At 46.4% G+C, this 21,896-nt stretch overlaps 1 protein-coding gene across 4 annotated transcripts in view; it reads left to right on the top strand.

The window, feature by feature from the left end:
* Window positions 1-12,202: 12,202 nt before the first annotated feature.
* Window positions 12,203-21,896, top strand: part of SPPL2B (signal peptide peptidase like 2B) — a 42,043-nt gene continuing 32,349 nt past the window's right edge. For all 4 annotated transcript variants that reach the window (XM_075283327.1, XM_075283320.1, XM_075283335.1 and 1 more), the window contains exons 1-3: window positions 12,203-12,349; window positions 17,783-17,902; window positions 19,742-19,924. In XM_075283327.1, coding sequence (XP_075139428.1) covers window positions 12,302-12,349; window positions 17,783-17,902; window positions 19,742-19,924 — 351 coding nt within the window. In that variant the 5' untranslated portion in view covers window positions 12,203-12,301. The remainder of the gene's footprint in view (window positions 12,350-17,782; window positions 17,903-19,741; window positions 19,925-21,896) is intronic.

Below are 21,896 nucleotides of genomic sequence, written 5' to 3'. Positions count from 1 at the left end.
GGGCGCGAACGTTGAAAAGTATAGTCACCCCCAGTAAATTGAGACAACCCAATAACAAAAAAAATAAATGTCTTAGTAACTAATAAGGTCACAGGTAGCTTTAGATGTGGACATTCAAGATGCAAATGTTGTCTAAATATGACACACAACCTGAATGAAATTACCAGTAAGTCTATGAATGAAAGGTTCCCAATAAAGTCCAGACTTGACTGTTCCTCTACTTATGTTATCTATATTTTGACATGTCCCTGCGGGATGCAATACATAGGACTTACAACTATGTCTTTGCGTGATAGAATAAAGAAACACAGATCTAACGTCAATAACGGTTTCGAAAAACATAGTGTTTCTAGACACACTAAGTCAAAACATGGTAGTTGCTTCTCTGGCTTTACTGTAACTCCCTTATAACAAATCCCTGCGAACATTGCAAATAGATTTGAGGTATTAAGAAAGAAAGAAATGTTCTGGATGTTTAAATTCAATACTCTTCATCCAGAAGGCTTGAATGAGGCTCTCGAGGATGTATCTTATTAAGTTTTCCCTCTAAACATTACTCACACATACATAAGTCAGAAAGGAATCAATAATAACTAGTATTTGGTACTATGGATAATTGTTTTTTTGGGACCACGATCCACATTTTTGGTCAGTATATAGCTACACTGCCACAAATTCATGGTTTGGCCCTCTTAGGATTAATATTTTATGGGCTGTCTCTGTTTCTATATATTTATACACTTATTCGTCTATTTATGTATTTATATATGTGACTTTTTGGCTGACCGTGAATGTAATAATCAAACATGTATTTGTGCCCTTTGCTAAGGTGTCTTATAGTGGGTAGATTATATATCAGTAAAAAATGTTATACCTGATGGCCATGTTGATTTTATATTATATGATTTTTTTTTATATTATATTATGGTAATACCAGTGATTTATTTGTACTAATCGTTATCATATTTCGTTAAGTTTTTAAGTTATATTTATGAAGGATTTTGAATTTATTTGTAATGTTTTGTTTTTCTCTTTTTATGTACCTATGTATTCTTTCATATATTTTTATGTGCGGTCAAAATATTTTGTCAAACGTCTTTATAGTTATATTGATCACATTTACTATTGTTTTATACATATATATTATGGGACGACAGGTTCTCGTCTTATATATATTTATTCATATATTTATATATCCCTAAGCCTCAGTGTTAATTCCATATACCCTTGGTAGTATACCATCAATCCCTTATATTTAGCAAGCTATTCAAACCGTTTTAATGAAATCCTGAGGTCAGGCTCTCAGAAGTGTGCCGGAAAATCCCGAACAGCTCCGAATCTTTACTGCGCATGTGCACACCCTCGGGAACGTCCGGAGGTTAGCGGAGTTCCCCGAGGCTGGATCAATGTACCATGCGCAGATTGCTTTGCATGCACCCGAACAGAGACTTCAGTATCTGGCAGCGTGAAACATGTCCGTTCTTTTTGTTTTTTAATTGTAAGTTATATATATTCTGTCCTACCTTATTTAGACTACACTGGGACTTGAAATTTTTACTTAAGTATCAGCCATCTGTTAGAGGAGTATTGGAATGCAATGTGCATGCGCAGTCTGTTACAGACTTCCGCGTGCAATTAATGTTTTTATTTTTATATATGATCTCTGTGCCAATCCTTGTTTTGTTATATTCTTGCCATTTTAGCAGACTTTTATATGGTATTTTTTGTTTTGTTGTTCTGTATCAATAGGATACCCATGTGTTTTGGTTAAACACTTGAAAAAGGGGTATTCCTGGGGGACACACGGTGGCTCAGTGGTTAGCACTGCAGCCTTGCAGTGCTGGAGTCCTGGTGTTCAAATCCTGCCAAGGGCATAAAACCATATTGATAGGGGCTCACAATCTACATTTAAAAAAAAAAAAAGGAGGTATTCCCGAAACGCTGTTCAATGCGTCGTAAGAAACCTCAATAAAGTGCATGTTTATTCAACGTTTATGGAGTAGCGCAGTGTCCTTTCCATCCACCGGTCCTTCTTCTTAATTGGTTTCTATCACAGGTCCCAAGTTCAGAACCTTCTCAGAAACTCAAGGTTCTGCCTAGATAGTAAGTAAGCTTAACACTTCTTGTATATCCCTTATAATACTATATGTAATGGATTTCATCAAATTTTAGTTAATATATGACTGATATTTATTCCTTGATCTGAGTGGATAGTTGCTATTTTTTGTTTATTCTCTTTTTACAGATTTTTTTTTTTACATTTGTGACAAACTTGCTGGTCTACATATGTGGAACCAAGGAATTGTCATCTGTAAGCATACCTACATATGCTGGAGGTTTTACCACTGCTATAAACCAGCTTGATATACAGTATATCAGCCTCCATTCAAAACACATCTGTTTGGCAGGTACATTTAACAAACGCAAAGAGAGATTAATGTATAAAAAAAATACACATGAATTTCTGTACTTTTATCTTACAGACACAAAAATATGGAATACTACGTTTTTGTACCCTTCATAGAAAATGAGAAGAAACATGCTTTCCCCCTACGCCAAACAGCAGCACAAGATGGGGTATTCCTGCCCCTGTGTACTGTTAGGACAGGTGGAACTTTTAATAAACTAACAAGTTACCCTCCCATAAAAGGTCCAGGAGACCTCCCCCTCCCTGTGTTTTTTTCTGTCCTGTTACCAGGACAGGTGGAGGGAGAGGTCTCCTCCTCTCCCACAGATTTAGAAAATTTTCTTTGGAATCTCTTTTTAGGCCCCCTCCCCCCTTTTGGTCTTACCTGGGGGTGTGGGGCTTCTTTCCCGGCATCTGTGCGGCGCTGAGGGAGAGCGAGGCGGCATCTCTCTGATGTCTTCGGCGCTGCTGTGCTGCGCGCTCCCGGCTCCCCCGCCGCCTGGGGGGGAGATGCTCCGGCGGCCGGGGGAGGAACGTTGTGCCGCAGGCCTTGGTTTCCGCCGCGGGCACTGTTTGAGTGCTCCGCGGACTTCCGCTCTCTCCGCGCATGCGCGGGAATCCTTTCCGCGCATGCGCGGTCCGGCGTTCCCGCGCGTCCATAGATTGGGAGCGCTTCTCAGCATTTTTAGCCTCCTTTTTAGGGGAGTTTTAAGGGGGCAGTGTTCCCCTTCTTCCCCAACCTGCATAGCCATGTTAGGCTAAAAGAAATTTGTGCCCCTCAGCCTTGGCCCGGGCAGAGGAGGTGGAGGGGGCGGAGCTAACATGTCTCCGCCCCCCTTTCGCCCTATTTAGCTCTGGTCTGCCCAGAGTAGGTTGCCTGTCTGCTTAGCTTGCAGGTTCCTACTGTTCCCTGGGCAACCAGAAAGTAGAAATTCCTAGACACTTGAAGTGCTCTGAAATCCTATCTAAAGGTGATGTATGTCCCCTGGTGGGCTCTGAGGGTAGAAGCAGTAAGGTAAGGAAAATAATGAGCAATATGTTTCTCCCTAGATGTCATCCTCCTCCTCTGTGGCTGATAACCCTAAAAGGAAGGCTTCCAGCAAACGTCGCCACCTAGCCTGCGTTAAGTGCGAGGTGCCCTTACCAGATGGCTACGCCTACCAATGTTGTCGCAGGTGTCGAGGTCCCCCCTCAGAAGACACTTCGGTCCGTGACGTAGTCGGATGGGTGAGAGAATTTGTTGAGGAGTCGATGAGAGAGATGAAGGTCTCAATCTCTCAGTTATCTAAGAGACCGCGTTTGGATTCGCCCCCTTCTCTTCCACCGATGGACAGTCTGCAAATCTTGGATGAGGTTTCCTCAGAGGAGGACAACCTGGACCCAACTAAGCCGGTCTTCTCGGTGGACAAGATGCCCAAGCTACTAAAAGTGGTTCGGGCTAAAGAGATAGGGGAGGCTACTGAGGAGACTCCGTCTAGCTCTCTCAGAGCCTTCAGGGCTGATCCAGACTTGATCAAAAGGCTCGAGGCTGAATGGAGGTTCCCTGAGCGTCCATTCATTGCTTCTAGGCGCTTTAGGTCTCTCTTTCCCCTATCCGAGGCACAATCTAGCTCCTGGGGCCCTCTGCCCAAAGTTGACATTGCTGTCTCCAAATTGTCAAAACATACGGTAGTACCAGCGGAGGATGGCTCTAACCTCCAGGATGTGATGGATCGGAGGGCGGAGGGGTCCCTGAGGCGTATATACGCCTCCTCTTCAGCACAAGCCTCAGTGGGCATCGCGGCTAGCGAGGTAGTCGCTAAACTGCGGTCAGACATCTCAAAACTGGAGAGAGATATTGACTCCGGGGTCCATCGGGACGATTTGCTGTCGGCCATGACAAATATTAGCCTCATGTCTGACTATCTCTCGGAGACGGCTTTCTACCAGGTCAAGCTGGCAGCAAGAACCATGGCATTGTCCACCGCTGCAAGGCGCCCGCTTTGGCTTAAGCCCTGGAGGGCAGATAACGCCTCCAAATTCAATTTATGCGCCTTGCCCTTTGAGCCAGGCAGACTATTTGGGAGTGAACTTGACCGGATAATGGAGGGTCTGGCCGATTCAAAAGGTAAGAACCTGCCCCAGTCTACAGGATCCAGGCAACGATCCTTTCGGGGCTACGCCCCCTCCAGAGGCATGTCAAGAGGCCAATTTCGAAGGCGCCCCTCGGGCCCAAGAGGCGGTCGAGGTTCCTCCCGTGGTGGTGAAAAGAGAGCCACCTTCTGACTGTCACGATCCCCTTGCCTGCAGGGCCAAGGTGGGGGGTTGTCTTTCCTTACATCTAGCCGCCTGGCACCATCATATCCAGGATCCTTGGGTTCTCCAGCTTATACGGGAAGGCTACAAAATAAGCTTCCTTTCCCTTCCTCCAGACAGATGCAGGAGGACCCGCCCTCTTCAGGGCACCAAACAGCTTCATCTTCAAAGATCTGTGCAGGAGTATATCGACAAGGCTGCATTGGAACCCGTCCCTCTAGACGAACAGGGGCAAGGCGTCTACTCACCCGTGTTTCTAGTAACAAAGTCGACCGGAGGGTGGCGCATGATTATCGACCTAAGGTATGTAAATCAATTTATCCGCAAGGTCCGGTTCCGTATGGAGACCATAAGGTCGGTTCTCCCTTTTCTGCAGCCAGGAGATCTATTCGTCACCTTGGATCTGAGGGACGCATACCTCCATATCCCCATCTATCCTCCACACAGGAAGTATTTAAGGATTGCCACATATCTAAACGGAAGATTACATCACTTCCAGTTTACGGCTCTCCCGTTCGGTATATCCTCAGCCCCCCACACCTTTACAAAGGTAGTGGCCCCGGTCATAGCCGCCCTGCGCCTCCAGGGGATATTTATTGTCCCATATTTAGACGACTGGCTGATAAAAGCTCAGTCAAGGGAGCTCCTCGCCACACAGTTGAGTATCACAGTGGCATTTATAAGCGAGCTGGGCTGGCTAGTAAACTGGCAAAAGTCAGTAGTGGTTCCATCTACCCGGATTCAATTCCTAGGGTTCAACTTGGATTCTCTCAGTATGATGATCTCCCTGCCCTCTCCTCGGAAGGAGAAGATTGGTCGAGCGGTTCACCACCTATCCCGAACCAGGAAGGTTACAATCAGGACAGCGATGAAGGTCCTAGGTCTCATGTCCGCGACCATCGAGGCAGTTCCCTGGGCTCTATGGCATATGCGCCCTTTACAGCTTGAGATCCTGAGAGTATGGAACCACAGTCCCTTGGGACTTCAGAAGCCTATCCAGCTTTCCATCAGTACCCGTCGATCACTGGAATGGTGGTCCCAACTCAAGGACGGGAGGTCCACGGTCCAGACCTCCTGGACCCTGTTGACCACAGATGCCTCCCTTACAGGCTGGGGAGCGCATCTGGGGGAGACCCTAATACGGGGAACATGGAACCAGCAGGAGAAAACTCGCTCCTCCAATTGGCGAGAGCTTACGGCAGTTTATCTGGCACTACGGACTCTGACTCCCCACCTTCAAGGGAAGGCTGTCAGAGTAAGAACAGACAATTCAACGGCCGTTCAATATATCAACAAACAAGGAGGCACCAGGTCTCCCTCCCTGATATTCTCCTGGGCGGAGAAGAATTTGTCCCGGCTGTCAGCGGTGCATATCAAAGGCCACCTCAACATCCTGGCAGACCAACTAAGCAGGGGACTAGTAACAACAGCCGAATGGTCTCTGTCCCCGGAAGTTTTCCAACAGCTCACCAGGATGTGGGGTCTCCCCGAGGTGGATCTGATGGCCACCCAACACAACGCCAAGGTGGGACGATTCTGCTCCCTGTACCGGGACGGCAATCCCTTGGCGATCGATGCCCTGTCAATACCCTGGAGCTTCAAACTAGCATACGTTTTCCCTCCGATTCCAATGATTCCCAGGGTGTTGGCGAAACTCAGGCAGGACCAGACATCGGCCATTGTCATCATGCCGTTCTGGCCGAAAAGGGCATGGTTTACCCACCTCATATTAATGAGTCGAGGGACCTACTGGAGGCTTCCGTGTGTTCAAAACCTGGTAACTCTAAACAGTCAGCTCTGCCAGGATCTGGACAGGTTCAACCTCACTGCCTGGAGGTTGACCGCACCGTACGTGGAGACAGAGGATTGTCCCAGGCCGTCTTAAGAACATTGGCCCACTCTAGAGCGGACTCAACCAATCGTAGTTACCAGAGGATCGCTCAAGTATTTAAGGATTGGGGAGCCAGGAGCCAGTGTGATACATCATCCATTGAATCAGTCCTGGAGTTCTTACAAGAAGGGTTGGACAAAGGATTGTTCCTAGCCACCTTGAGAGTACATGTCTCGGCTTTATCGGCTCTATTGGGGACTAGACTGTCTCAGAATCCTCTTATAAGGCAATTCCAGAAAGGGGCCTCTAGGCTCCGACCCCCGGTACGGCCCCCGGCCCCCCAATGGGACTTAGCTGCGGTCCTACAAGGGCTATGTGGCCCTCCATTTGAGCCCTTAACAGAGGTGGACTTCAAATACCTCTCTTGGAAAGTAACCTTTTTGCTGGCAATCACATCTGCCAAGCGAGTAGGAGAGCTCCAGGCCTTGGCGGCGTCAGAGCCATACACAACCTTTTTTCCAGACAGAGTCCAGCTCAGGTTTGTTCAAGGCTTTCTGCCCAAGGTTCCGTCAGTGGAAAACATAAACCAGACTATAACCTTGCCCACCTTCTTCCCCTCTCCTTCCTCGGAGTGGGAGGAGAAGATGCACAGTTTGGATCTTGTGCGAACACTGCAGATATACCTGGATCGGACAGGCCCATTCCGCAAGTCAGAAAACCTACTTATCAATTTTTTTGGTCACAACAGAGGTATTAAGGCGTCCAAAGCTACTCTGTCAAGGTGGATCAGAGAAGCCATCTCAGTGGCCCTGCAGACACAGGGGCTGCAGGTTCCAGAATTTTTGCGAGCCCACGCTACCAGGGCGGTAGCTGCGTCCTGGGCAGAGAGGCAGTCCCTCTCAGTAGACCAGATCTGTGCAGCTGCATCTTGGTCTTCCCACTTGACTTTCGCCAGGCACTATAGATTGGACTGGCATACCTCCAAGGCGAAGTCCTTTGGTTACTCTATCCTGACCTCTGCTTGTCAGGATCGCCCTCCCTAGAAGGGGTATTACTTGTTAAATCCCCATCTTGTGCTGCTGTTTGGGCGTAGGGGGAATGGAAGATTATGTAGATAATCTGTTTTCCCTTAGCCCAAACAGCAGCACAAAGCTCCCTCCCTTTTTGCTTAGTAAAGGATAAGTTAATTATAGTCTGTATGGTACTTGGAGACTAACACAGGGAGGGGGAGGTCTCCTGGACCTTTTATGGGAGGGTAACTTGTTAGTTTATTAAAAGTTCCACCTGTCCTAACAGTACACAGGGGCAGGAATACCCCATCTTGTGCTGCTGTTTGGGCTAAGGGAAAACAGATTATCTACATAATCTTCCATTCCCTATAGGTATAATGGAAGCAGAAAGTCCGCCGAGGCCAGTGAAGAGATGCCATCAAGGGTGCACTGCATGGGAACTGAGACAAAATAAGTGTCTTTTGCAGAGATGATGCCTGCTGGACCCACTCACCTATTTCTTACATTCCCGTCTCAGTCGCCAAGGACATATATTGCCCAGCAGCCACAAGTGAACAGCAGATTTAAAAGATAGGAGCAGGGCTGTAAGCATACCTTTCAACTTTCAAAGGACAGAAAGAGGGACCCCGCCCATTGTCATCCATTTTCCCATGTGCCCCCACACAGTATAATACTTCTACAGTCACCAGAACATTATATGCCTCCACATTATAATGTTCTCCTCCAACTGCCCCACAGTATTCTCTCCTGGTGCCTCAGTTTAAACTGGGGTAAACTAAAGAGGGACATGAAACTGGGGCAGCTGGTGGGGGACATTAAACAGTGGGGGTAGTTGGAGGGGGACAATAAATTAATAGCAGCTGGAGCAGGACATGAAACTGGGGCAACTAGAGGCAAACAGATCCCCCTCCAGCTACTCCCACGGTTTAATGTCCTCAGTTTAATATCCCCCTTCATCTGTCCCCAGTTTAATGTCTCCCCTTAGTGCTCCTTCAGTTTAATGTCCCCCCTCCATCTCTGCCCCCAGTTTCATGTCCCCCCTTTCATCTCTGCCCCCAGTATAAAGTCCCCCTCCATCTCTGTCCCAGTATAATGTTCCCCCTCCCTATCTGCCCCTATTATGTTTCCCCTCCATCTCTGCCCCCAGTTTAATTTCCCCCTCCATCTCTGTACCCAGTATAATGTCACCCCTCCATCTATGCCCCCAGTATAATGTTCCCCTTCCATCTCTGCCCCCAGTATAACGTCCCCCCTCCATCTCTGCTCCTCCCCGTATAATGTTCTCCTTCCATCTCTGCCCCCAGTATAATGTTACCCTTTGTCTGCCCTCAATTTAATGTCCCCCCGGGTCTGCCCCTAGTTTAATGTCCCCCTTCCTCTATGCCCCCAGTATAAAGTTCCCCTTCCAACTCTACCCTCAGTATAATGTCCCCCCTCCATCTCTGTCCCTAGTATAATGTCCCCACTCCATCTCTGCCCCTAGTATAATGTCCCCCCTCCATCTCTGCCCCCAGTATAATGTTCCCCTAGATCCCTGCCCCCAGTATAATGTTCCCCTTCCATCTCTGCCCCCCCCCGTATAACATTCCCCTTCCATCTCTGCCCCCAAGTATAATGTTCCCCTTATATCTCTGCCCCAGTATAATGTTCCCCTTACATCTCTGCCCCCAGTATAACGTCCCCCCTCCATCTCTGCTCCTCCCCGTATAATGTTCCCCTTCCATCTCTGCCCCCAGTATTATGTTCCCCTTCCATCTCTGCCCCAGTATAATGTTCCCCTCCATCTCTGCCCCCAGTATAATGTCCCCCCCTCCATCTCTGCCCCCAGTATAATGTTCCCCTTCCATCTCTGCCCCCAGTATAACGTCCCCCCTCCATCTCTGCTCCTCCCCGTATAATGTTCCCCTTCCATCTCTGCCCCCAGTATAATGCCCACCCTCCATCTCTGCCACCAGTATAATATTCCCCCTCCATCTCTGCCCCCAGTATAATGTCCCCCCTTCCATCTCTGCCCCAGTACAATGTCCCCCCTCCATCTCTTCCCCCAGCATAATGTTCCCCCTCCATCTCTGCCCCCAGTATAATGTCCCCCCTCCATCTCTGCCCCCAGTATAATGCCCCCTCCATCTCTGCCCCCAGTATAATGTCCCCCCTCCATCTCTGCCCCTCCCCGTATAATGTTCCCCTTCCATCTCTGCCACCAGTATAATGTTCCCCTTCCATCTCTTCCCCCAGTATAATGTTCCCCTTCCATCTCTGCCCCTCCCCTTATAATGTTTCCCTTCCATCTCTTCCCCAGTATAATGTCCCCCCTCCATCTCTGCCCCCATTATAATGTCCCCCTCCATCTCTGCCCCTCCCCGTATAATGTTCCCCTTCCATCTCTGCCACCAGTATAATGTTCTCCTTCCATTCTGCCCCAGTATAATGTCCCCCTCCATCTCTGCCCCAGTATAATGTTCCCCCTCCATCTCTGGCCCTCCTCGTATAATTTTCCCCTTCCATCTCTGCCTCCAGTATAATGTTCCCCTTCCATCTGTGCCCTTCCCCGTATAATGTCCTCCCTCCATCTCTGCCCCAGTATAATGTCCCCCTCCATCTCTGCCCCAGTATAATGTTCCCCCTCCATCTCTGGCCCTCCTCGTATAATTTTCCCCTTCCATCTCTGCCTCCAGTATAATGTTCCCCTTCCATCTCTGCCCCTCCCCGTATAATGTTCCCCTTCCATCTCTGCCCCAGTATAATGTCCTCCCTCCATCTCTGCCCCAGTATAATGTTCCCCTCCATCTCTGCCCCCAGAATAATGTCCCCCCTCCATCTCTGCCCCCAGTATAATGTTCCCCTAGATCCCTGCCCCCAGTATAATGTTCCCCTTCCATCTCTGCCCCCCCCGTATAACATTCCCCTTCCATCTCTGCCCCCAAGTATAATGTTCCCCTTATATCTCTGCCCCAGTATAATGTTCCCCTTACATCTCTGCCCCCAGTATAACGTCCCCCCTCCATCTCTGCCCCAGTACAATGTCCCCCCTCCATCTCTGCCCCTCCCCGTATAATGTTCCCCTTCCATCTCTGCCCCCAGTATAATGTCCCCACTCCATCTCTGCCCCTAGTATAATGTCCCCCCTCCATCTCTGCCCCCAGTATAATGTTCCCCTAGATCCCTGCCCCCAGTATAATGTTCCCCTTCCATCTCTGCCCCCCCCCCCGTATAACATTCCCCTTCCATCTCTGCCCCCAAGTATAATGTTCCCCTTATATCTCTGCCCCAGTATAATGTTCCCCTCCATCTCTGCCCCCAGTATAATGTCCCCCCCTGCATCTCTGCCCCCAGTATAATGTTCCCCTTCCATCTCTGCCCCCAGTATAATGTTCCCCTCCATCTCTGCCCCCAGTATAATGTTCCCCTTCCATCTCTGCCCCCAGTATAATGTTCCCCTTCCATCTCTGCCCCCAGTATAATGTTCCCCTCCATCTCTGCCCCCAGTATAATGTTCCCCTCCATCTCTGCCCCCAGTATAATGTTCCCCTTCCATCTCTGCCCCCAGTATAATGTTCCCCTCCATCTCTGCCCCCAGTATAATGTTCCCCTTCCATCTCTGCCCCCAGTATAATGTTCCCCTTCCATCTCTGCCCCCAGTATAATGTTCCCCTCCATCTCTGCCCCCAGTATAATGTTCCCCTCCATCTCTGCCCCCAGTATAATGTTCCCCTCCATCTCTGCCCCCAGTATAATGTTCCCCTTCCATCTCTGCCCCCAGTATAATGTTCCCCTCCATCTCTGCCCCCAGTATTATGTTCCCCTCCATCTCTACCACCAGTATAATGTCCCCCCTCCATCTCTGCCCCCAGTATAATGTTCCCCTCCATCTCTGCCCCCAGTATAATGTTCCCCTTCCATCTCTGCCCCCAGTATAATGTTCCCCTTCCATCTCTGCCCCCAGTATTATGTTCCCCTCCATCTCTACCACCAGTATAATGTCCCCCCTCCATCTCTGCCCCCAGTATAATGTTCCCCTCCATCTCTGCCCCCAGTATAATGTTCCCCTTCCATCTCTGCCCCCAGTATAATGTTCCCCTTCCATCTCTGCCCCCAGTATTATGTTCCCCTCCATCTCTACCACCAGTATAATGTCCCCCCTCCATCTCTGCCCCTAGGTTAATGTTCCTCCTCAATTTGTCGTCGAAGTTTAACATGACCCTGAATCCGGGAATGTCATGCAGAATCCAGGACAGTTAGGTACCTGTAGGTTTCCATTTTTCTGGACCCCAAGTGAACCCAGAGAACGGGAACCCAAACGCTGGTGTGAACCTAGAGCGATTCTTTTAAAAACAAGAAAAAAATGGGTCACAATGGCTATAATAAGCAGATGAAAGACAATTCACTCTATGGTAGCCATTATGGCAGTGTGGACATACAGGGAGTTTGCTGAGTTGCCACGTTATTCTTCCAACCGCAGTAACTTACATTAGAAAAGCGTCCAGGAAAGTTATTTACCCGATAGCGCCCCCCGCCCTGCAGGAGAGCACAGTGTATGCAACGTACACACCGGAGCCAGGAACGGGATGGAGGCAAACCCCGCCCCCAACCTCGGCAACACTACTGACAGGAGCTGTGTGGACAACCCACAGAGGGCGGGAACACCCGCCATTAGCTGAGTGCGCATGTGCACAGCATGGCGCTGAGTACCAGCTGACTGGCAGTATTATTCTTGGTTCTGTGTATGTACTCCTGGGTCGGAGAGCTGACAGACTAGACATGAAGACTCCGATTTTCCTCCTGTCATGGATAGCCATAGTGACCCAGGTGAGAGCCGCCTGTTCTCCTGTCTGCGTGTACTGATACTGTGCCATTTTCTCTGATGGTATAAAGATGTCTTCCCTGTAGCTTTTGCTGGCTGTCCTTGTGTGATCCCTAATGGTGTGTGGCCCTCACTTAGCTAGCCTGGCCCTGTGACCTGTGCCCTCCTGCATCATGTGCCATTCCCTTCCTGCGATGGTTCAGCCCCGTGCTTTGCCTCTATCCAGTAGAATTACATCATATTACTCATCATCTTTCTGCTCTGGTCTGTGCCAGTGCCATGCAGACACATTGCAGATTTCTAGATGGCAGGAGATACAATGATATGTTCACACCTCAGGGGATGCTATGCATATGTGCAGATTTGGTAAGGGAGCAATAAAATGATCTGTACACACTGAGGTAAATTAGCAACGTGCCATTGTTTTCCATCATAGAGCCAGAAAGCGAGAACTAATACAGATAGTAGCCCAAGCTGTGCTCCAGATAGCCTCCAGGGTCAGCCACAATGTACTCAGAGCAGCGATACCTACTGGTGGGTACATGACATTGCCAGGTTACAGGCACCCATTGTACAGTCAGCCACAATGTACTCAAACCGGTGATACCTACTGGTGGGTACATGACATTGCCAGGTTACAGGCACCCATTGTACAGTCAGCCACAATGTACTCAAAGCGGTGATACCTACTGGTGGGTGCATAACATTGCCAGGTTACAGACACCCATTGTACAGTCAGCCACAATGTACTCAAAGCGGTGATACCTACTGGTGGGTGCATGACATTGCCAGGTAACAGGCACCCATTGTACAGTCAGCCACAATGTACTCAGAGCAGCGATACCTACTGGTGGGTGCATGACATTGCCAGGTTACAGGCTCCCATTGTACAGTCAGCCACAATGTACTCAAACCGGTGATACCTACTGGTGGGTGCATGACATTGTCAGGTTACAGGCACCCATTGTACAGTCAGCCACAATGTACTCAAACCGGTGATACCTACTGGTGGGTGCATGACACTGCCAGGTTACAGGCTCCCATTGTACAGTCAGCCACAATGTACTCAAAGCGGTGATACCTACTGGTGGGTGCATGACATTGCCAGGTTACAGGCTCCCATTGTACAGTCAGCCACAATGTACTCAAACCGGTGATACCTACTGGTGGGTGCATGACACTGCCAGGTTACAGGCTCCCATTGTACAGTCAGCCACAATGTACTCAAAGCGGTGATACCTACTGGTGGGTGCATAACATTGCCAGGTTACAGACACCCATTGTACAGTCAGCCACAATGTACTCAAAGCGGTGATACCTACTGGTGGGTGCATGACATTGCCAGGTAACAGGCACCCATTGTACAGTCAGCCACAATGTACTCAGAGCAGCGATACCTACTGGTGGGTGCATGACATTGCCAGGTTACAGGCTCCCATTGTACAGTCAGCCACAATGTACTCAAACCGGTGATACCTACTGGTGGGTGCATGACATTGTCAGGTTACAGGCACCCATTGTACAGTCAGCCACAATGTACTCAAACCGGTGATACCTACTGGTGGGTGCATGACACTGCCAGGTTACAGGCTCCCATTGTACAGTCAGCCACAATGTACTCAAAGCGGTGATACCTACTGGTGGGTGCATGACATTGCCAGGTTACAGGCTCCCATTGTACAGTCAGCCACAATGTACTCAAACCGGTGATACCTACTGGTGGGTGCATGACACTGCCAGGTTACAGGCTCCCATTGTACAGTCAGCCACAATGTACTCAAAGCGGTGATACCTACTGGTGGGTGCATGACATTGTCAGGTTACAGGCACCCATTGTACAGTCAGCCACAATGTACTCAAACTGGTGATACCTACTGGTGGGTGCATGACATTGCCAGGTTACAGGCTCCCATTGTACAGTCAGCCACAATGTACTCAAACCGGTGATACCTACTGGTGGGTGCATGACATTGCCAGGTTACAGGCACCCATTGTACAGTCAGCCACAATGTACTCAAACCGGTGATACCTACTGGTGGGTGCATAACATTGCCAGGTTACAGGCACCCATTGTACAGTCAGCCACAATGTACTCAAACCGGTGATACCTACTGGTGGGTGCATGACATTGCCAGGTTACAGGCACCCATTGTACAGTCAGCCACAATGTACTCAAACCGGTGATACCTACTGGTGGGTGCATGACATTGCCAGGTTACAGGCACCCATTGTACAGTCAGCCACAATGTACTCAAAGCGGTGATACCTACTGGTGGGTGCATGACATTGCCAGGTTACAGGCACCCATTGTACAGTCAGCCACAATGTACTCAAAGCGGTGATACCTACTGGTGGGTGCATGACATTGCCAGGTTACAGGCACCCGTATTACAGTCAGCCACAATGTACTCAAACCGGTGATACCTACTGGTGGGTGCATAATATTGCCAGGTTACAGGCACCCATTGTACAGTCAGCCACAATGTACTCAGAGCAGCGATACCTACTGGTGGGTACATAACATTGTCAGGTTACAGGCATCCATATTACAGTCAGCAACAATGTACTCAAAGCGGTGATACCTACTGGTGGGTACATAACATTGCCAGGTTACAGGCACCCATATTATAGTCAGCCACAATGTACTCAGAGCAACGATACCTACTGGTGGGTGCATGACATTGCCAGGTTACAGGCACCCATTGTACAGTCAACAACAATGTACTCAGAGCAGCGATACCTACTGGTGGGTACATAACATTGTCAGGTTACAGGCACCCATTGTACAGTCAGCTACAATGTACTCAAAGCGGTGATACCTACTGGTGGGTGCATGACATTGCCAGGTTACAGGCATTCATATTAAAGTCAGCCACAATGTACTCAGAACAGCGATACCTACTGGTGGGTGCGTAACATTGCCAGGTTACAGGCACCCATTGTACAGTCAGCCACAATGTACTCAAAGCAGCGATACCTACTGGTGGGTGCGTAACATTGCCAGGTTACAGGCACCCATTGTACAGTCAGCCACAATGTACTCAAAGCAGCGATACCTACTGGTGGGTGCGTAACATTGCCAGGTTACAGGCACCCATTGTACAGTCAGCCACAATGTACTCAAAGCAGCGATACCTACTGGTGGGTACATAACATTGCCAGGTCATAGGCACTCATTGTACAGTCAGCCACAATGTACTCAAAGCGGTGATACCTACTGGTGGGTGCATAATATTGCCAGATTATAGGCACCCATATTACAGTCAGCCACAATGTACTCAAAGCGGCGATACCTACTGGTGGGTGCATAATGTTGACAGGTTTCAGCCAGACACAATTATGCCATGACGTATCAAAGCAAATTTCCACATTATTCTGTTTCTGGAAATCATCACAATCTACAATATGGACTATGTAGTTGAAGGTAGGTCCTTGATCTTGAAGTCAGTAGGATGTCGAGGGGAGAAAAGGATCGGACAGTAGGATTTCTACATGCCAGCCCTTAGATTTCAAGGGAGATGATCCACTGGCTGCTGTCATGCGGCTGCTACTCAAGTAATAGCAGAGATGCAATTCCAAGGAACCATTGCATTTGGCGTGGGCTGTAGTGCCACTATTGCATGAATAGTAGCAGTTGTACACACTACCTGTCCACTGCTAAGATCCGCTGCCTGGAAGCTGCGGAGATGTATGGTCTGTTACATCCCATACTGATGATCTGTGGATAGGTCATTTGTATGAAAAATCTGTAACAATTTATTGGATTCCAGGATTTATGCTTTACCTCTTTATACCTTAAACTTCATATGGAGACATGTAGTTTTTTTCTTAATAATAATAACAACAACTATATAGCGTCAACATATTACACAACACTTCACAAATCAAAACTTACAAGAACAGTCAATATCGGTCTAACAAAATAATTAACATATCAAACAATAGGAGTGAGGTTCCCGCTTGTAAGACACAAGAGGGCTTGTTTGGTACCAGCCATCTCTTAATAAATAAGGTGATATAGCTGGAGCTGTATGAGCCTGTCACCAGCCGGTATGTGTGAATATACAGATACTAAGTACATGGCGTACAGAGTAGCTTCTAGTTGGAGAGGTCAGGTTCTGAGTAATAGAATAGGAAGGATAGCTTAGAATAAGAATTATTAGCTTGGCTTTTCTGAAGGATTTATTATTCATGAGATAAAAAAAAAAATATTCCAAACCATGCTGTACTATGAAAGTATTCTCCCCTAGAGGATATTTTATCTTATGTGGATGAATTGTATGGGGGCATGTAGATCAGTAGTACATGAGAAATACTATTACGTTTGGCCATTATATGACATACATTTTGCATTTTTAGCAATTTTTTTTTCCCCTCTGCAGCCTCCATCTATTAATTTGCAGTTTGCAGAGTGGGTTCGTTGACACTAGTTACACACAGACTGCACACAAAAAGTAGAAAATCTGTTTCCTAAGGCGTGGTTCACACATGCTTATATGAAGAGTCCGTTTGAATTCAGTTTGAGACTAAAAACAGACTGATGAACATACTGATTGTATACTGACACCTTTTTTATGCTGATAGCAAATGATGTCAGTCCCCTAGAGGACAGATAAGGGGATTAAAAGTAGAAAATTGTAAACAGAGTAGAGATAAGGACATTTATTTATGTATTTGCTGATCACATAAGCATGTGTGGACCAAGCATAAGGCCCCTTTTCACATGGAAGTATTTGCCACTGAGTTTGCAGTGAATTCTGCTCCAAAACTGGTGTCGGATTCCGCCCTCTTCCTACCTCCCATTGTTTACATTCTCATTGAGATTGGAGCAGAAATGCTGAAATAAATAAATAAACAAACTGCTCCATCTTTCCGCTGATTTCCATCCTGATGCTGTCTTAGTTTACTATATAACTAATTCCAGTCTGAAGACTTGCTAAGAAGTGAATGTCTTGAAAACACAAGATCTTTCTAAGGCTCGGTTGACATGGGGTTTTTTGGACCGGAATTTGAGGCGGAAGCCGCCTCAGATTCCGGTCCAAAAAATGTCTAGCCGCGACTGGATGCCGATGCAGTGCACAGGTATCCAGTCGTGGCATTCCGCTCCGAGTTAGGCCCAAATGAATGGGCCTAGTCGGGAGGGAGTGTTGCGAGGTGGACTTCCGCGGCTGAATGAGCAGTGGAATCCACCTGAAGAAAGAACATGTTTCTTCTTTTTTCCGCGAACTGGAACAAACCGCGTGCGGAAAAAGAAAAGGTTTTTTTGAGCTGGATTCTGACGTGGATTCCGCGTCAAAATCCGGCCCAAAAAACCCAGTGTGAACTCGGCCTAAAGATCTTCCTGAATGTATCATTCTTTTATTGAATTTACCGATTTTAAATAATTTCCACTTATTAATCCCATACTTCAAAATTGTGTTTTTTGTTTTTTTTCTTAGGTACTTTGTGAATATGGGATGGTTCACGTTACATCAGATAAAAATGAAGGCAGTGCCAAAGATTACTGTATTCTTTTCAACTCAGACTGGGCACACCTGCCTCATGACCTTACCAAAGCTGTGAGTAAATCTTACCTTACATTTTGGCATTCATATCTACTTCTTCAAAAAAAACATGTAGGCCCTTATGAGTTGTTTTCATTGTCAAGAGCAATTTCATAGCCTGAAAGAAACCAGAATAATTATTAAGACTATGCTTCAGCAGAGAAAAGTGTTGTCAAAATGTATATTGTGTGTGTATATTGTGTGTGTATACTATATATATATATATATATATATATATATATATATATATATATGTATGTATGTGTATATATATATATATATATATATATATAAAGTTTTCCTGCCTATTTATGGCAGCATTGACTCGAATTTCTAAAACTGCATGTCACAATGATGGCTTGAGTAGCTACTCCTTTTCCATGTTAGGAGTTCTACATTCACTTAAACTTGTGAAATCAGATTTGTACACAATTAGATTGTAATCTAATCTCCAGGCAGAAGTTAGTTATTTATTTTCACAAAGGTTTCCCAGGTTTTCCCACTGTTAATGACGTTGTATCAGTTGGTTATGACACCACTTTCTGACCTCTTGATAAAACTGCAGGGACCCCATTGATCTTAATATGATGGATCCACAATTTTATTAGAATTTGTTTAAATTGCATAGCTTAAAGGGAGCCTCTCATTGGTAAAACTCATTTTTAAGTAAACACATTTCTGAATAGCCTTTATAGCTGTTCATAGTGGTACTGCCGCATGTCTGAGCGCCATTTTGGTGTAGTTTGCTGGAGAATTGAGCATACTGAGCAGTATGCTTAGTTCTCCAGAGAACTACAACAAAATGGCTGTCGGGCGAGAGCCATTTTGGTGTAGTTCACTATGGAACTGAGCAGTATGCTCAGTACTGCTCTGAACGGAGGGGTGTGAACAGAGGTATGACATGAGTGGGGCGGGGGTTTGTGCTCGGAGGCCCTGGGGAACTCCCAGGGTGCTCCGTGGCATTGATTCGCGTAAACGTTTATAAGGATTTAGAATGAAATGGAGGGGTGTCTTAAAATATAAAGGCAGCAGAAGAATAGCCTTTTTAAAGGCTATTCAGAAATGTGTTTACTTAAAAATTAGTTTTACCAATGAGAGACTCCCTTTAATTCCTAGGCTGGGGCTGCATGTGGCATAAACGCCGTGGAAAAAAGGAGCGTTTTATAGTTCCTGCAAAGTGCATGGGATTCTAGCGAATCATATCCACACATTGCAAGAAAATACGCATTTGGCCGTTCTTTGACAATTATACCTATGGAAACGCCGGTGGTTCCCTATAGGAAAGTCTGCAGAGGAAACCTCTCTGAACCTTATGTGGAGAGCCCTGCAGGAAAAACCACGATGCATTGTAGCTGCTCTTTTTTCTGCAGCGCTTTTTTGCTGTAGCTCTCGACGTTATGCCTTAGCCTTATTCATTTATGTTCAGCTAGGTTCTTAGTACAAATAGTACTAAATGAGCATTCCTGCCGAAAAGATTTATAGCATATCTAGAGGGTACATGTTTTACTCTTGGGACCTGCACGTATGTGTAGAACTGAGGCCTCCTGTTTCACCTGGCCAGATGGATTGGAGGATCCATGACTGCCCCAGGTATATGGGACATTTTTGATTTAATAATGTTATTTAGAAAGTAGAAGTGGGGAGGATGTTTATATTAGTGTAGGGAATTCCATTTATCCCGTACAATCTCTCTAAGTACTCATTCGTTAGTATTACTGCTTTGCATGAGTCACTAACTGAGATGGAACACAAGTAAACAGAATGTTTGGTCAATGATAAGAGAACCCAATGATTAATGGTTAACAGTGGTAATGTTGAAAGGGTCAATTACTGTGTTTGACCATCTTCTTTTAGGCCTTGCTCCATCTTAAGGATCAGACCACATCTGTGCTTTGTTCCCCTGCGGATGTTCCAGATGGTGGATTCAGTAACAGTATCCCCATGGTAATGAGGGGTAATTGTACGTTCTATGAAAAGGTACGACTAGCACAGATCAATGGTGCTCGTGGATTGCTGATCGTCAGTCGGGAGAGGCTGGTAAGTGTCATAGTAAACTTGTATCAGATTATGCAATACTGAAATATGTGTTATATTAAAGTGCACTGATGAATGTTATAAGTATTAGGCAGCAGAAAAAACTGGATTAATATATATTTTATATTGTGATGTCTTTCATGTAGGCTTCAGGAACAAGATGAATATAAAAAATAATTGATAAAAATATAATATAGTGTGTGTGTATATAATCAGTAGTTTTATCCAATTCTTTTCTGCAAGATGTGCCTTTTTGGCTTAAAGGGGTATTCCCATCAGTATAGACATTTAGACATTTTTGCAAATATGAGTAATTAAACATTTTGCAGAGTTTTAAAGATTTTCTCTAAATATCTTGTGGTCACAGTCTGTTGGCTTGATTGGTTGCCAGTGAATACGATCATGACTGCAAGAACTTTTTTAAGGTCAGAAAATCTGCCATGATTTTCTTAGGGCTCGTTCACATCTGCGCCCGGTCTCCGTACTTGAGGTTTCCGTTTCCTGCCTAAAACAGATGCAGGAGACGGAAGCCTGCAGGAGACTTTCTCACCCATTCATTTGAATGGGTGAGAAAGCTGTCCGGCCGTGCGCGGCAGTGAGCGTTTTGCGCTCTCCGCCGCGAAACCGGGTTTTATAATCCGGACACAGAGTCGGACATGCAGTACTCTGTGTCCGGATAAAAAAAATCCGGTTTCGCGGCGGAGAGCCTAAAACGCTCACTGCCGCACACGGCCGGACCCGGTCTATGGTTTCCGTCTTCTGGCATGCAGAAGACGGAAACCATAGAACGGAGACCGTGAACGCAGGTGTGAACCTAGCGTTACTCTGGTCGGGATATCTTCTTTTTTTTACATGTAGTGTCCCTGCCTGATAACCCAGCTACAATAAGAAAATCATAGCTGGGTTCCTGACAGGTCCCAGATCATATAACGTTTCTGTATTTGTGGTCGTATACATTGGCAACAGATCTAGACAACAGATTGTCACCACAGACATATTTAGAGAAAATCTTTATAACACTGCAGAATTTTTATCTACTTATATTTGCAAAACTGGTTAACTTTTAATTATCTAGAAATAAATATGATTTATGTTCATGGGAATACCAATTTTAGGTCCTGGACCCAGGGTGATACTAAGTCTAAGGTGAAGTTATGTGGACTTCCTTTTGAAGGAAAATTCTTGTTTGGGTCAGATTTAGATAATCTGACCAAAACATGGGAAAAAAAGGGTTTTCCTGAAGAAAGACCTAAGCCTAGATGGAATTTTCACCCCTATTACTTTTCAAAACAAGAATATAAAAAGATGGGCAAAATGGAGGAGGTGGAGTTACCCCAAAGGGCGAAGTAAAGACTTCCTACTCAAGTCTAATCGACTTCTCTCAGTTCGTCCACAGCTGGGAAAAGTTAACTGAATCCTTGGATTCTGAAAACTCTGAGAAGGCTACTTAAAGCTGAGGCCCCACATTGCGGCTACAAAAGGAATGGAAAATATATAGGAAGCATTTACAGTTCTCCTTTCTGCTGAACCCACTCCTGGCCCTGGCTCAAAAAAAACGCAGCAAAATTTGCAACAAAGCTGCGTTTCCGCAATGTGGGGCCTTAGCCTAATAGAGTTTGGCCCCCTCCTCCCATCCCTTCATTTGGAGATCCATTCAACTCTTTAAAAAAAAAAAGCAATGGAGGATGGTGTAAGGAATTTACTATTCCTGCGTGCAGTAGTTCCAGTTCTAGTTCGAGTTAGGTCTGGGGCTCTACTCCTATCTCTTTCTGATACCAAAACACAATGGTAAATATTGTACCAGTTAGAAATCTAAAATAGCTCAACAAATTCATAAAAGTACTAACGCTACTAGATGAAGGCTATAAAAATTACCATTCCATTAATCCAGAAAGATGCAGTGATCAACATAGGCCTAAAAGATGTCTATTTCCATATCCCAATATCCTCTGCTCACCACAAATTTCTCAGATTC

Source organism: Leptodactylus fuscus, chromosome 1, assembly GCF_031893055.1.
Source record: "Leptodactylus fuscus isolate aLepFus1 chromosome 1, aLepFus1.hap2, whole genome shotgun sequence".
NCBI lineage: Eukaryota > Metazoa > Chordata > Amphibia > Anura > Leptodactylidae > Leptodactylus > Leptodactylus fuscus.
Note: the sequence above shows the minus strand (reverse complement) of the source record. Positions and strands in the feature narration are given on the sequence as shown.